The sequence below is a fragment of the Grus americana genome, chromosome 5 (genome assembly GCF_028858705.1).
Source record: "Grus americana isolate bGruAme1 chromosome 5, bGruAme1.mat, whole genome shotgun sequence".
Lineage (NCBI taxonomy): Eukaryota > Metazoa > Chordata > Aves > Gruiformes > Gruidae > Grus > Grus americana.
In genome coordinates, this window is record NC_072856.1 from 32,698,226 (window position 1) to 32,712,262 (window position 14,037).

Below are 14,037 nucleotides of genomic sequence, written 5' to 3' on the forward strand. Positions count from 1 at the left end.
CCCCTTTCCATAAACTATATTTTGAACGGTCGGTTGGGCAAAGCAGCAGATTCCAGAGAGTCTTATTCCAGGCCAAATAGCAATAAAACTCATTTGGCATATTCATCTTATTGGGAAGGTAATAAAATTAAGGAACAGGGTTGCTGTTTTGGAATGTCATTCCTCAGTACCAACGACTAAGAAAAAAACTTCCACTGAGCTAGGGAAGCTGAATGCTTCTCACAGCTGACAAGTAATGCAACAGGCTTGTTATGATAACTAAGATGTTTGCAGAGCACCTAGAAAGGGCAACTTCTCAACACCCAAATGCACCAACTCCCTTCCCACTTGTGCTAAACCTGAGGAAAGAACTAAGGAAAGGTTAAGCCTGGAGAAAGCTACCCACCTTTCCCCAACTGGCCCGACGGTTATAACAAGAGCTGTCCGCACGGCCAAAACACCTGCACAGGAAATTAGCTTGCTTTCTCCTGCCAAGCAAGTCTGCCCACAGTCAAGAATGACTGATAATTATTGAATTTGGGTTGAACAGTTGCAATTCATAAAATTTCCAAAAATATCAGTTTGGTCCAGGTCCCAACAGAAGATGAGGTGAAGATGAAAGAGGAAGAAAAGGAAGGAGGGTGGGTTGGTTGCTCAGGCACTAACCAGAAAGGAAAATAGGTTATTCATATGCCCTATTTCTTCCTCAATCTTAAAGCATAATTTAACTCTGAAAAAGGGCAACAGTACAGCCCTGCACTTTCTTTCTGAGTTGTTCTCTCTGCGTCATCCACTTCCCTGCATGCTGGATTTAGCAATGAAAATAAATATTATTTCTGTTAGTCAACAGGGTCTCTGGAGAAGGACTGGGTCTGTGCTGGCTCATACATCATCCAACCTACATGGTTGAGACAACAGAATATTGTTAGCAGTGTATTACTCAGAAGGGACCTGATCTGAACTACAGTTTCCAAGGACTTCTACAGTAGAAGCAGGGTTCTGGGCAAGGCTCATCTTTTTGCCCTGTTTCTATATAGTGCTTAGCACAAAGGCCCACAATAAGGGATAAAAGACAGAGCCATAACACAAATAACGAACTACATTTGCACGGCAGGGTATTAATCCCACTCATTTTCTCAAACTGTGGCACTTTTGAATCACCTGGGAGAAAACAGATTCCTGAGTTTGCTGTAACTCCATGTCAGTCTTTTATTCTCATGCAACGGGGAAGGAAAGGCACTCACCTCCTTCCTTGCTGACTCCCAAGCATCCCTTCAGCTCCTGAAGTGAGATTGACTTGTCCTTGTTGAGGTCACAGTAGTCAGTGAAACGTCGGGCACATTTCTTGGGCTTGGCTTTCTTCTTTACGTAACGCTTGAAAGGCTTCAGCTCCCGTTTGTTGATGTCATTGCTGCTGTTGTTGTCCAGCTGGCTGAAGTACCAGTGTACCACTCGCTCCTCCAGTGTGTGGCTGGGGTCTGGCTCAGAGAATCTGGAACAGAGAAAGCACAGGCCCCCAACAAGTGGGTGCTCTCACCAACACTGTCAAGCACGCGCTGAGGAGCCAGAGCTGCGTGCTGAGCCAGACACGCACTATGCCATATTTAACACAGGCAAAATACGCAGGTCTTACAGTCTCCTCCTTTTAGCTGGGCTTTTTTGAGAGAGATGAACTTTTTCTAAAAATGTCCTTTAGCATTAACAAATGGAGCTAAGAGATTCCTGGACACTGATACCCTCAGTAGCTCTGGTTCTCCTCACACCAGTTGCTGAAATTCTGCCTAATCCCAGAAGGATCTCCCTTTAGAGGGCAAGAGGCAATCTCCATGGTCCTTTTGACCCTTGGACTCCCATTCAAGTTACCAGCAGGAGAGCTGTGAGTGTCAGCTGTCACGGTAGTTTCTGTGATAGAAGAACATCTAGACTTCAGAAAGGGAACAAATTAATTTAATGCAAGACACATTCATTATTTGAAAATGTCCTTGGCAAGATGCAACATTCCTGCTGTATCTATTTATACGATCTGAACTTCTGTGCTGTATTTTCAGCATATTTAATGCTTTTCACGTGGTTGATTTATACACAAAAATTCCACAGCAGACAAGCACCACAAATCCATTAAAAGCAATACTACGGAACTGGCAACTTCAGTTTGCTTCATTTCTTACTCATTGTGATATTACAAGTTTGACGTTACTTGGCTCACATTTTCTTTCTGTGGACAACAACAAACAATATCAGAGAGGAGGAAAAGAGGAGCAGGAGGAAAAGCAACAGCTGAAGATACACAAATAGAGAACGCTGCTATTCAACGCCAAGCCATCACTGAACAGGCACTGTTATGTCATGCCATTTAAGCAGTGTCTGGTGCTCTGCAGCAGCAGCAGCAAAGGGGTTATTCCTCAGTGATACGGAGAACCAGGGAAGAAACTCTTTCTAAAGAAGAATTCTTTAAAAATTACACTAGGCTAGTCCGTCTTTTCTCCATGTGATGAGTGTGCCAACAGAGAAAGCTGAAATGATGCTGAAACGAGGCTGTGACTTAAGCCTTTTTCTGCCCAAGAATAAAGCGTTTCAGCGCATGGAAATTAGTGGATAGGTAGTCAGACACACTACACTGGCACTGGTTGCTCTGACGAATTCCAGGGGACACCTCCAGCTGCTGTCTAATTCCTTCCCCAGCAGTGAGAGAGGGACAGTTCTATGCTGCAGGCAGCCAGGTTCTGGTGTGAGTTTGGGGCATTCTGGTGTGAGATGGGGAAATATTGTAAAATGCACTTTAAGACTGTCACCAACCTTGTTTCAGAAACTGGTAGGACACATATTTAAGTGGTCACTGAAAATTTCTTTTTTGGGAACTAGAAGGGAGAAAATTCTTTTGACCTTCCAGTATGGCCAGTTTTGTCTCAAACACAGCTACAGTGCCTGAAAAATAAAAGCCTCACCCTATGGCCATGGTAATTGAAATCACTAGTGAAGGGGAGTCTGCAATATGCAGAAAGCAAGCACTGGAGCTTAGGTGGAGAATAGAGATTTCCATTGACCTTCCCGCTAGCTTTTACAAATGACAATACAATCTAGAAAGGTAGCCCCTATCCAGAGACACCTGGATCCTTGAAACAAGTAAACACACACAGTAGGGAGAGGCAAATAAACTGCACAAGATTTTTCCCAAGGTTTTACTTGAAACTCTCTCCATCGTTTAATTCTTAGCTGAGAAGCAGCCTGGCATTCAGTCACAGCATCTGGTCAATGTACAGTAGGATAAGCACTGTCGGGGAGGAAGAAGAGGTTGGGAATAAGTTTGGCTTAGTTTTGTGAGCCAAAATACAAGACAAGCCCCTGGAGCCACCTATTGACAAGCAGAAATTGCAAAAATCTCCCCAGGAAGCTAAGGGAGTGCCTAGACTTTTCAGAGCCTTGAAACTGTATGTGATGACCAGGATGACAGGAGAGAATAAAAACACATCCTGTGGCTTGTTTTTATGACATTTATGAACACAGTCATTGGCCTCTCTCCCTTTTGGAAATGAGCTGGCTATCATTTGAAGACTAGCATATTTCCAACAGCTACAGGGAATTTCTGTATTGCAAGGGACAATATTCTGGTTTTGCTGAGATAGAGGAAAAAACCTGAGCTTTTGCATGTGAGATTCCCCTTGTCCACACCTTGGCCTGACCTTTGTTTCCTGAAGACCTACAACTGGAGAGGCAGAAATGGAGAAAATAGCAGAGTATCTTAGAACCAACGGCAGAAAGACAACAGACAGGAACACAAGTTTCTCTCTATCTGCTGAAGAGACACTCGGAAGCAGGACTTAAAAGTGCCTCTTTTTCAGAGGCACACCAAGGAGGAGCTCCTATGAGTTACCAAGAGAGGCAATATAGCTCTCTTCAGCACTTCCATAAAGAAAATGAGGGAAATCCACAGGCTAATACAAATACATTGACTCATGAGGTGATGATACACCAATTTTTGCCATTACAAACATGAGAGCTCACACTGAAAACTGCAGCATGCTAATGAAGCTAAAGGGAAGTAGCTTAACTGGTGTCATTGTAGGAGGAAGGAAGATACAGTCATTTCGGAGGTTTTACCACTTCCTGTTGGCTGGCTTAGTGGGACTGCAGTTCCTGAGTTGGTTGCCTGCCCTTTCTGATAATCATCTGGAATCCCAGCACAGGAAGAATCCGTATCATCTCAGTGCAGCCATATCTCCCTGGCTCATGAAATTACATGATACACTAAAGAAGGCTGAGGTTACAACACCGTATCTATCTTGACTGACGGCTGCCCATGCAAGACACTTACGCACCATCCATGAAACATGATATGAAGCAATTTCACAGCACTGTTAAGCCACCTAGCTTTGATGATGTGCCATGACACCAGCCATACCCACTGGGGCAGCTGAAATAAATCTGGGGGCTCTAATTGTCCTGCAAGCAAAAACTTTGCAGGAGTATTCCAGGGGAATTTCCCTCTATTACTTCTCCATTGCTGTTGCAAGAGAAAGGAATCAACCCTCAGATGCAAAATTCATTTGCTGGGCTGCCTCTCTACTCATTCAGACCATAAAGGAATCAGAAAAAACAAGAGAGAACAAAACTGCTTTGTACATTCTCAACTCCCAGCAAAACAACATCTCTTCCTCTAACACCAGTCACACAAAAATCCACTGAATTCCAGTCTCGCACTCCAGTGCTGTAGCAGCTAAGACAGACATTACCAAAATGCAGACAGCCTTCTCGTGTTGACTACATTACAGCTGTACTTTTCTTCCTAATTGTTCCTCTTTAGCACTCTATGGCAAAACAATCACTCCTAAAGAATGAGTGCTGGGGAAGCAAAAAGTTCTGTCCAAGCTGATTTTCCAAATCTAACCTGCTATTGCAGGATCGCTTCCGTACATAAGCCAGCAAGTTTAGCTCCATTATGCAGCATAAGCCCACCTACGGTCCAACAACGAAGAGAAGCACGGTCTGTCATTAACAGCCTAAGACAGGGAACCGGCTCTCTCAGCTTTCTTACAAGTTTGTTGGCATCTAGTATATAGTCTTCTCTATGTAGGCTTTTGCTCCTCCTCCTGTATAACATGCTATCAGTTCCCTTATAGGAGGAGAATATTTATTTCTTCGGTGCTCATGCTTGGAGATATGTGGGTTGAGGTACTGTTACTTTTAACAATACTATTTTCTAGTCGAGACACACTTCCACAGAATACCTTCATATCATCTGGTATAACTGGGGTACAGGCAGAAAGCAAAGAGGCTATGAAAAATCATGGACATGTACTTTTGCATCTGCACTGAATTCTGGGGCAGAGAGGGAAGAAAATGCCAAAATATCAAATAGCTTGAATATGCACTTTGCATGCAGTCTGTAATGCTTTCCAGCCCTTGAGACCCCTTGCAAGAAAGGAGGAGTTAGCTCAGTGGGAAGGAGAGGAGTATATAGGGTAAAGTATACAAGAGCAGCAAGTGTCATGCATTACTCACATACAGAATTGTGTACGGTGTGCAATCACATGATCCTCCATAGAACTGTGCTGTCAAAGTGTAGTATGTCCCACTAAATTTTACTAAGTAAACTGAAGTCCATTCCTACCAAAGCTGGTCCTTTGCTCCCTGAACACTTGCAGCCCCACTGCATCCCACTACGCAGGCTGCACGGACCCACAGTACTGTTGCAGTGACAGAAAATCCTAACACAAAATACTGCTTTGACAGCAAGCAAGGTTGCAATCTCTGAAGTACCCAGCAGATGATTGTCTGTTTGAAGACCTTCAGAAAACCTGTTCTTTTTTGTAATAGAAACTTTATGTAGCAACAATAGCAGCTGAGGCAGAAGGAGGGAAGGGCAGTAAGACCAGCCTAACATCACCTAACTGGACTGCAAACAGAGACTATAAACCAGAGGGAGCTGTTCCAGGATGAAAGAACACTGATGGACAAGAAGCTGCTAGCAGAAGCAACAGAGTAGAACAAAAATTAGTCCAGCATCCACTCTCAACACACAAGGTATGTTTTGTGGTCAGGATGTCTACAGGAGTTAAAGTTGTAAGTTTCTACAACTTGAAAACACTTTGCAAGGACGCATACCTTGCTTGGTACTGTTGCTGAATGAAGAACGGATGAGAGTGAAGCTAAAGAAATGACAGGACTGACCCTGCCAAGTCAATGCCCATGACGGCATTGATGATGTCCACTAAGGTGCCTGCGGAGAGCGGTCGGAAATGATGAGTTTAACAAACTGGAGTAAAATTCAGAATTGTTCTTGTTCTGCATCCACTTCTTACTCTCCTTTTGTTGTTCTTTGAAGTTGTCTGTTCTAAAGTTAAATGCTGTAACAGTGGAACACGGCTTGAATCAAAGAGGATTACTCTAATGGAATTGCAAAAGGATCCTGTATTTGTTTTATTATTCTCCCTTTCCTGTAGCCAAAGAATCAAGAAACCAACAGAAAACTAAGCTGTGTTCAGACTAAACAAAAGGGTACTACACAGTCCAAATTCATTACAGGGACTGCGTAATTCCTCTACAGTTAAAACTTAAGTTTTCCTATTACAGGCCCAGTTTCTTCCTCTCCTCCGGCTAAGTAGTGTATGAAACATTAATCTGAACACAACTTTTCTGAAGATTGTGGGATAAATCATTTAGGAGGTTTAAAAATCACCTCCCTTCACTCCTCATTGACTGCTCAAAGATCCTCTTCTTACATGAACTCTCCCGTATCTTTAATTAGGCTAGAATTTCCATAGGAGCACAAAGAGAAGTTGGTATCCAACTTCAATTGAAATGCAATAGGAGTTGGGCATTAACTTCCCTGCACTGTTTGAAAGTGTCAATCTTTATTAAAACATGGCTCGACTTCAGAACACCCTGGAGATGTGCTGAGCTGTGCTTGCCTGCTTCAAACTGCTCAACCAGAGCATGAAAGGGAACCTTGGGGGCAATTTTCTGAAGTACTTTTTAGGGCTATTACATGGGGAATAATTGGCAACTTAAAATGAAGGGACACAGCTGCTGTGTTACATGATAAGGGTGGCTGTTGTAAGCTGCCCTTTTAACCCTAAATTCCACAGGGCAGTAATATTTTTGCTGATAATGTAGCAAGCCATAGTACACACACTTTGGCAACTAAAATTAACTTCTGAATTGGCAGGGACAAAAGGGAGTTTCTCAGATCAGGGAAACCCAGGCTGGGATCCCCTTTGGTCTATTTTAGTTGAGGCCCTGTGTGATATGAATATGGCCAAATTAGAAAATAGGCTAAAATGTACTAAAGTGAAGTATAAATCTTAAAAAGTGCTGCTGCTATTGTATAGGATTTATACATGAACAATTTCCACTACATGTTTTTTTCAAAAAGGATAACAAACACTGGTTAATAAACCAATTTCCTACAAGCGCTCCCTTAATTACTTTGAAAACATACAGTAACAAGATGTGCCTTGGAGTTATTACATAAACTTAAAATTAAGAATGAATTTTACCAGAGATTTTCTGTTTCAAAAGTCTAAATGAAGTCTACTTGGCTATTTTGCTGTAATATAAACCAGGGCCACAAGGAAGGGAAGTTCTCGTCTCATTTACATCATTGTAAAGCAAGAGTAACTCAATTAAAGTCAATAGCTTTGAACTTGCTTAAACGAGACAAGACCTATAAGGGATTACAAGGTTGTTTTAAGCATGCCCAATAAAAAAAAAGTCTTATCAGGTTTTTCTTACGTGGCCCGCAGCAATCCAAGTTGTACAGCTTCACTTTGCTGCTACTAGATTGCTCTTGTGTGTGCCAAGTATAAAGTGTGCAGTTTAGCACAGCTCTATGTAGTATTTTAAATGCAGATCTCTATAATTTCTCCACATGCTCCTCTGCCCCACCCCCCCAAAAAAAGCTAATACAGACATTAATTGCAAAGCCACAAATAGCTTTGCAGCATAAATACGTAAAATCTTGAAGATGAAGACACTCAGCAAATGTAGGAAGTTTTCACTTGCATATCCAGATTCAGACTGAAGGCAGCAGGGTAATTTAATCTGATTTCCTGTACATCATACTCACAGAATGTGAATCAAATTACTCTTAGGACCATAACTCGGGTTAGACTAAAGCAAGTCTTTCTGAAAGGCATCAGGCCTAAGATGAAAGACTTAGAGAGAGGGGATCTGTCACCTCCTTCATGACTTCATTCTGCCTTAGAATTGCCCTTGCTTTAAAGAAATTTTGATCACAAGTTTGTTTATATTCAGCTAATCGTGTTCTTCCCTGGTAGACTAAAGAGCCTGCAGAGCTTTTGTCCCTATGGAGATACTCAGATTATACAAAATCATCTTTCAGCCTTTTTTTTTTTTTCTTCTTCTCTCTTTCACTACCCTAAGGAAGGCTGAGCTCCTTAACACTCTCACTGTTAGGCTTTTTCAGTCCTTGACACTTCAGGCTTTTCTCTGCGTTTGGTCCTATATTTTAATGTGGATACTAAAGATGCATATTGTATGCCAATATCATCTCTCTGCTGCCATGGAGAAACAGGAATACTCCCCACCTTCCCTAAAACTCCTACTTGCTGCTTCTCTGATTGATTAAAATGCATAGAATCATAGAGTGGTTTGGGTTGGAAGGGACCTCAAAGATCATCTAGTTCCAACCCCCCTGCTGCGGGCAGGGACACCCTCCACTAGACCACGTTGCCCAAAGCCTCATCCAACCTGGTCTTAAACACTTCCAGGGATTAGGACAATATATGGGACCAATTGACATGGGGGGTACAGCCTGCTGTTTGCCTGGCCTGCCCCCCGCAACGGCCATAAGCTTTACTGGTGATATGTTGAAAATTTACCTGAGATCATTGGACACATTTGTTCAGACTTTAAAAAAGGTCCAGGAGAATGAAATGCTGAACACTGTAAATGAACAGAAGAAGGGAGGCTACAGAGGGAACCAGTGCATGTTTAAATACAGAACCTGTTCTGCCATCATTATGGCAAAGATGGAGAAGAGCCTGCAATAAGTCTTACTTGCCTCACAAGTAAGAAAATCGACATTAAAACTAACATGACTGACATTAAGTAAAATCAGATAGCCAGATCTCTAGCTTTTCTTTTCAACATGATCTTCTTAGCAAACCTGGGCCAGAGAGATGCAGGATAAGCACTGTCATAAATCCAGTATTTTGTTATTTGTTAAGGTTAAAAATTAATTAGCCCCACAATTAACCCTATAAATAAAATACCCCTTTGTCTTGGAAAAAGAGCTTTCATTTCCAGTGCCAAAGGGAAGTTAGGTCACCCAGACAATTTGAGTTATTCCTGAAGAGAGGATTCAGGACATTCCTCCTCTTGGGAAACTTGGAAAGCAGGACTCATTGCACAGAGACAGCTTCCCAACTCTCCAAACTTATATGAAATGAAAGCTGTACTGATCAAACTTTTATTTAAGTACCCCAAATTCCCTGAAATGCTTTTCTTTGCAAAATAAATGGCCCCATCATGTCATGGTGGGACGGAAAAACTTGACGTATGTTCTTTGGGGTATGCGCTTAGCCTAGCTGATGTGCATGGAAGTTTATGCCAGAGCAGCTTCCTGAATTTAATCATGGCTGTGGGCAGGCAGAGTATTTGGGTGGCAGCAGTCTTTCGCCTTACAAAGGACAGCCTGCTAAAAGATTTCTTTTTCCCCTTGCAACTGGGCTGCCAACACTGGAGCTGAAAATAAATCAACATGAGGACTGTGTGAAGAGCTACGCAGTGAAAAATTCTACCAGAAAGGCCTCTATTGAAAGCTGAGAAATACACAAAGCTTGGGGAACATTAGGAAGCAAGCCTGCTGGTTTATAGAAGTGCAGTGGGGGCATACATCTCTGGTCTCTACAATATTGGTTTATATTAAGCTTTATTTTAAGAGCGATGATTACATTGGCTGGGTTTCAGTTCCAGTGCCAAAGATGCCAAATAAATATCAAATACTCTCCAGGGCTTCCCGCCACCCCTACCCACTGCATTTGAACCATGCAAATTAGACAGAATTGACATTGGAATGCTTATGGCTGGGAGAGAACGACGTATTTCCCATCCTTGGGGCATTTTTCATCCTGTTTATATGAATACAGACATGCTAGGCATATACTACTAATTCGATGGGTTACAGAATATTTAGCGTGCAGGCACTCAGCCACTGGCCTGATTTCTAAGGTCCAAACGCGAAGTTAAAACCATATGGGCTCACAAGCAATCCATACTGAAACCAAGAGGCACAGAGGTGCCACCCAGGCAGATTTTTGTTTTGAGTACTTAAAGATGGCACTGCTTCCTTCTACATTTTGAAAGAGGAAAGAAGGGGATCAACATCACTCTCGATACATTGGAGGAATACCCACAGAAGCAACACATGCACAGAGGCACCTCTTTCATCTCTACATCCCTATGAACACAAGCACAGTATTCGTTGTGGCATCGCTGCATGTTAAACTAGCACTGACCCCTTTTCTAGCTGGGGGAATCCAGAAGCATAGAAGCCTTGCATAGATGAAGCAATATAGTGCTGCTTTTAAATCCATCACAGTCCATTTTCAATGGCCTGTCCTGCCGCAGCATCGCAGCTGCTGCACTAAGGGGATTTGCTGTTACCAAGCAGAAGGGGGAGACAAGACCTCAGCGTTTCTCCAGTTCCCCAAAACGCAGACTTCTGCCCACCTCTTGCAACAGGCCTGACCTGCTGCTCCTTCCATGAGGGATGAGCAGGCAGCCGGTCAGAGGGGAGGGCCATGAAAAACAGCTCCTCTTCTCATCGGCAGGCTGGCTCCGGCCCCACAGCAAAACCACAGCACTGGTACTGCCAAGAATTCAGTTTGCATTCTTCACTCCCCGTGGTAGCCGCTAGGCCACACGGTCTCCTTCAATCCATTTGCATTTTATTAGGTCTTTTCATTCACCAGGGGACAAAAGAACAAGCCACTTCCTCCCACTGAGCTCTCATTTCACACTTCAAATGGGCTACACTAACCTTTATGGTGGAGCAGCTGCCAGGGCAGAGGGGCAGGAGGAGGCAGGCAGGGCTAGGATGACAGGACAGAGCAGCGTCTGAAGATGCAGCCTCGGCTCCCTCCCAGCAACCCAGAGGAACCCAAATCAGCACAGAGCAACACCTTTCCCTCCCAGCCTCACCTCAGGGGCACCCAGAGCTCTGCAGCCACCTTAGTGGCATTCAGCCCGAGTGCTTTCTGGACTCACCTCCCACCCCCAGTAGGTGCTGCTGAGTTGATAGCCTGTACCATGTCTGTAGTCAGAGCATCAAGCAAGCTGGTAATAAATTCAACTTTCTTCCCTTCTGGGCAGCCTGCAGAAAGAAAAGAGGAGGTTTAATGCAGGAACACACAGGATTGGTCTCCTCCCTCAGTTCAGCAAGGATCAGCCAGAACCTCCTTTGTTTGTAACATGGCAGCCATCATCACAGTCCCTAAGGAAAGGCAGAGGAATCCCTTAGTGGGTTTCTCTGCATGGCAATTTGTCCTGCAGCTTTTGTGCAGGCACACACAGGGTCACCAACAATATCTGGCAGGAAGACAGTGTGGTTAGCTTTACGGCCTCTCCCAGTTCTCTACCAGTGTAACCACAGGGATGTGCTGGAAGTGCCTGGCAGACCGGGAGTTCCCATGGTGACACTTGCAGAGAAGTTTACAAAACAACTCATTACCTCCTGGGTCATCTTCCTCTGCAAACATGGCTGTACTGAGGTCCCAACTGACAGCTTAAAGCTTCCCAAAGCACGGGCCAAAGCAAGGACTGCTGCTTGCACTCTCCTCTTCAGGCACAGAGAGTGTTGCCTGCCAGCAGCTACCACAATAATTCAGTTCTTTGCATGATCACACTGCATGGGAAATACGTCAGTCTAAGTCAACACGTGGTAATCGCCCCCAGTCACTGCTGGCTTAAGCAGGACAAAGCGGGCTGAAGACGAGCTTGGTAACTATTTCCATTACTTAGTGCTGAGACCATCTAGTTCCCCACCATCATAACCACAGTCTGACAGAGCTTCCTAGCCTTAACAGTGCCAGCCTGTTATGACACAGCTCAGACGAAATTCTCCATCTCCTCACCTTTATGAGGCAATCTATGCCCTTTCCTTGTTTCTTAAAGGAGCAAAAGCATGCTTCATTTGTTACCACATTAATACTGTAACAATGGCTTTAGCCTAGCAAGGAACGAGCTTACTTAACTTCAGCCCACCACCTCCAAAACTATTGTCCACACCTCCCATCCTATTGTCTTCTCTTGACGTGACAGAGAAGCCATCACCAACTTCCTCACCTCTTCTCTTTCCCCAAACCACCATGCACTACCAATTAGTCAGCTGATTAAGGCACCAGCCATCAGAAAACAGCCTCCCCCAGCAACATACAGCAGTGTCAACACTTTCTGCTTTTCTCAGACAAGCGGAGAAGCACGTGTACCCCAAACAGAGCACCAGAAACTGAATGTAATCCCTTGACAGCTGAAAGCAGCTTGCAAATTGATCTGACAAAACCCCCTCCTTTGCAGTATTACAGGCTCTGTTCTCTGCAATAGCTAACCAACAGTCCCTCGCCTGTCTCCTGTATTATGTGCATTACACACACGCACACCCCTCAGCACTCGTTTGGCACATGGTCCAGAAAATGTCAGCATTGTAATGGGTAAGCTGCTATGGCAGCCAGAGTAGACCACTCACTTAAAGGAGCTTTTTGTTGCAGTAATGAGAAGGTTGAAAAACCATTTGCTAGAAGTCATCTCCCTGGGGCCTCAGCTTCTCACCGTCTGCAGGAATTAGCAGCTTGCCATTTGCTATGTGCAAGCAACACTTTCCTTCCTTCTTTCTTTCTTCTGGCCACAACCATGAAACAGTTTGTGAAGAGGGTATGTGTAGGTCCACAAGGATCTGGACTTATGTCTCCCCCACCTTGGCCTCTGCAGGGTCTCTTCACACAGGCCAAGGAGCATGCTGCCTGCAGCACTGAGAGTCTGAAGAACAGGCAAACCTCTAGAAGAGGAATAAGGTATGGGGTCCCCCTTACAGAATTGAGTGCAAATGGAATGATCAGTCTCAAAGCAGCATTTTTTCTTAAAATTCAGTTCTGCTAAGGAATAAGAGCAGAAAAAAAGAAGAAACATCCTCTCTCACCCCCTGCAGCTCTGGCTCACCAATGAATTTTTGCATACGAGAGCAGCTAATCAAACAAACCTCAAGTCTGCACCCAAAGATCATGCAGCACAGCATCTCTCAGGCAGACAAACCAGGATCAGGTCCTCCATCTCCTTGTCTCTCCAGAGACAAGGGTGTTTTCGGTGACAGGAACCATCATGCCAGCCAACGCAGCTAAGCACAGACCTGAAAGTTTACTCAGGCACAGAAAAGTGGCTTGAGCTGAGGGGGGAACTCTCCTGGAGTCTGATGCTGGGACCAGATCACTAAGTTACAGAGCATCATGTGTCATCTTCCGCGTCAAGCAGTTCCTGTCCCCTTGTCCAGCTACAGTGCAGAAGGGAAGGGAGAAGGGAAACGAAACCATTCTGTCTTCCTGAGAGATCAGAAAGAGAGTCTCAAAGAAAAAGCCCAAGAGCAAAGGATTTTCACAGAGGAGTTCTAGAGAGGCGGGGGGGGGGGGGGGCAGAAGGGCAGAAGTGCAGGGAGAGGCAGTAAAGCAAGGGGAGAAGGGGATGGGGAAGAAAGGAAGTAAGGTTATTCTATTTTACTGCGATTTCCTAAGGAAATGAGCCTTAATGCAATCACTTAGCTGGTTTCCCTACCCCTACCCCCCAAAGTAATACTTGAACCAATTGGCCAATTTCATTCGAATGTGAGAGGGAGACAGATAGGAAATTTCTATATGACTTGTGAAAATGAGGAGCTGCGTAGAAGAGAGCCCTACTGAGGGAAGAGTTGCTAAGCAGAAAGCTATAGGACCCAAGGTCAGGAGACAGCAGGAGGAGAATTAAGAGACAGAAGGCAAATCTGGAACAAATCTCATTTCCTTCGCTAACCTGCTCAGGGACAACTCAATTTTCTCCTGGCCCTTTCCAGGG

At 44.3% G+C, this 14,037-nt stretch overlaps 1 protein-coding gene across 7 annotated transcripts in view; it reads right to left on the reverse strand.

Moving 5' to 3' along the window:
- Positions 1 to 14,037, reverse strand: part of SMOC1 (SPARC related modular calcium binding 1) — a 134,861-nt gene that overhangs the window by 10,359 nt on the left and 110,465 nt on the right. For all 7 annotated transcript variants that reach the window (XM_054828482.1, XM_054828485.1, XM_054828486.1 and 4 more), the window contains 2 exons: positions 11,209 to 11,314; positions 1,224 to 1,471 (listed from right to left, as the gene is read on the reverse strand). In XM_054828482.1, coding sequence (XP_054684457.1) covers positions 1,224 to 1,471; positions 11,209 to 11,314 — 354 coding nt within the window. The remainder of the gene's footprint in view (positions 1 to 1,223; positions 1,472 to 11,208; positions 11,315 to 14,037) is intronic.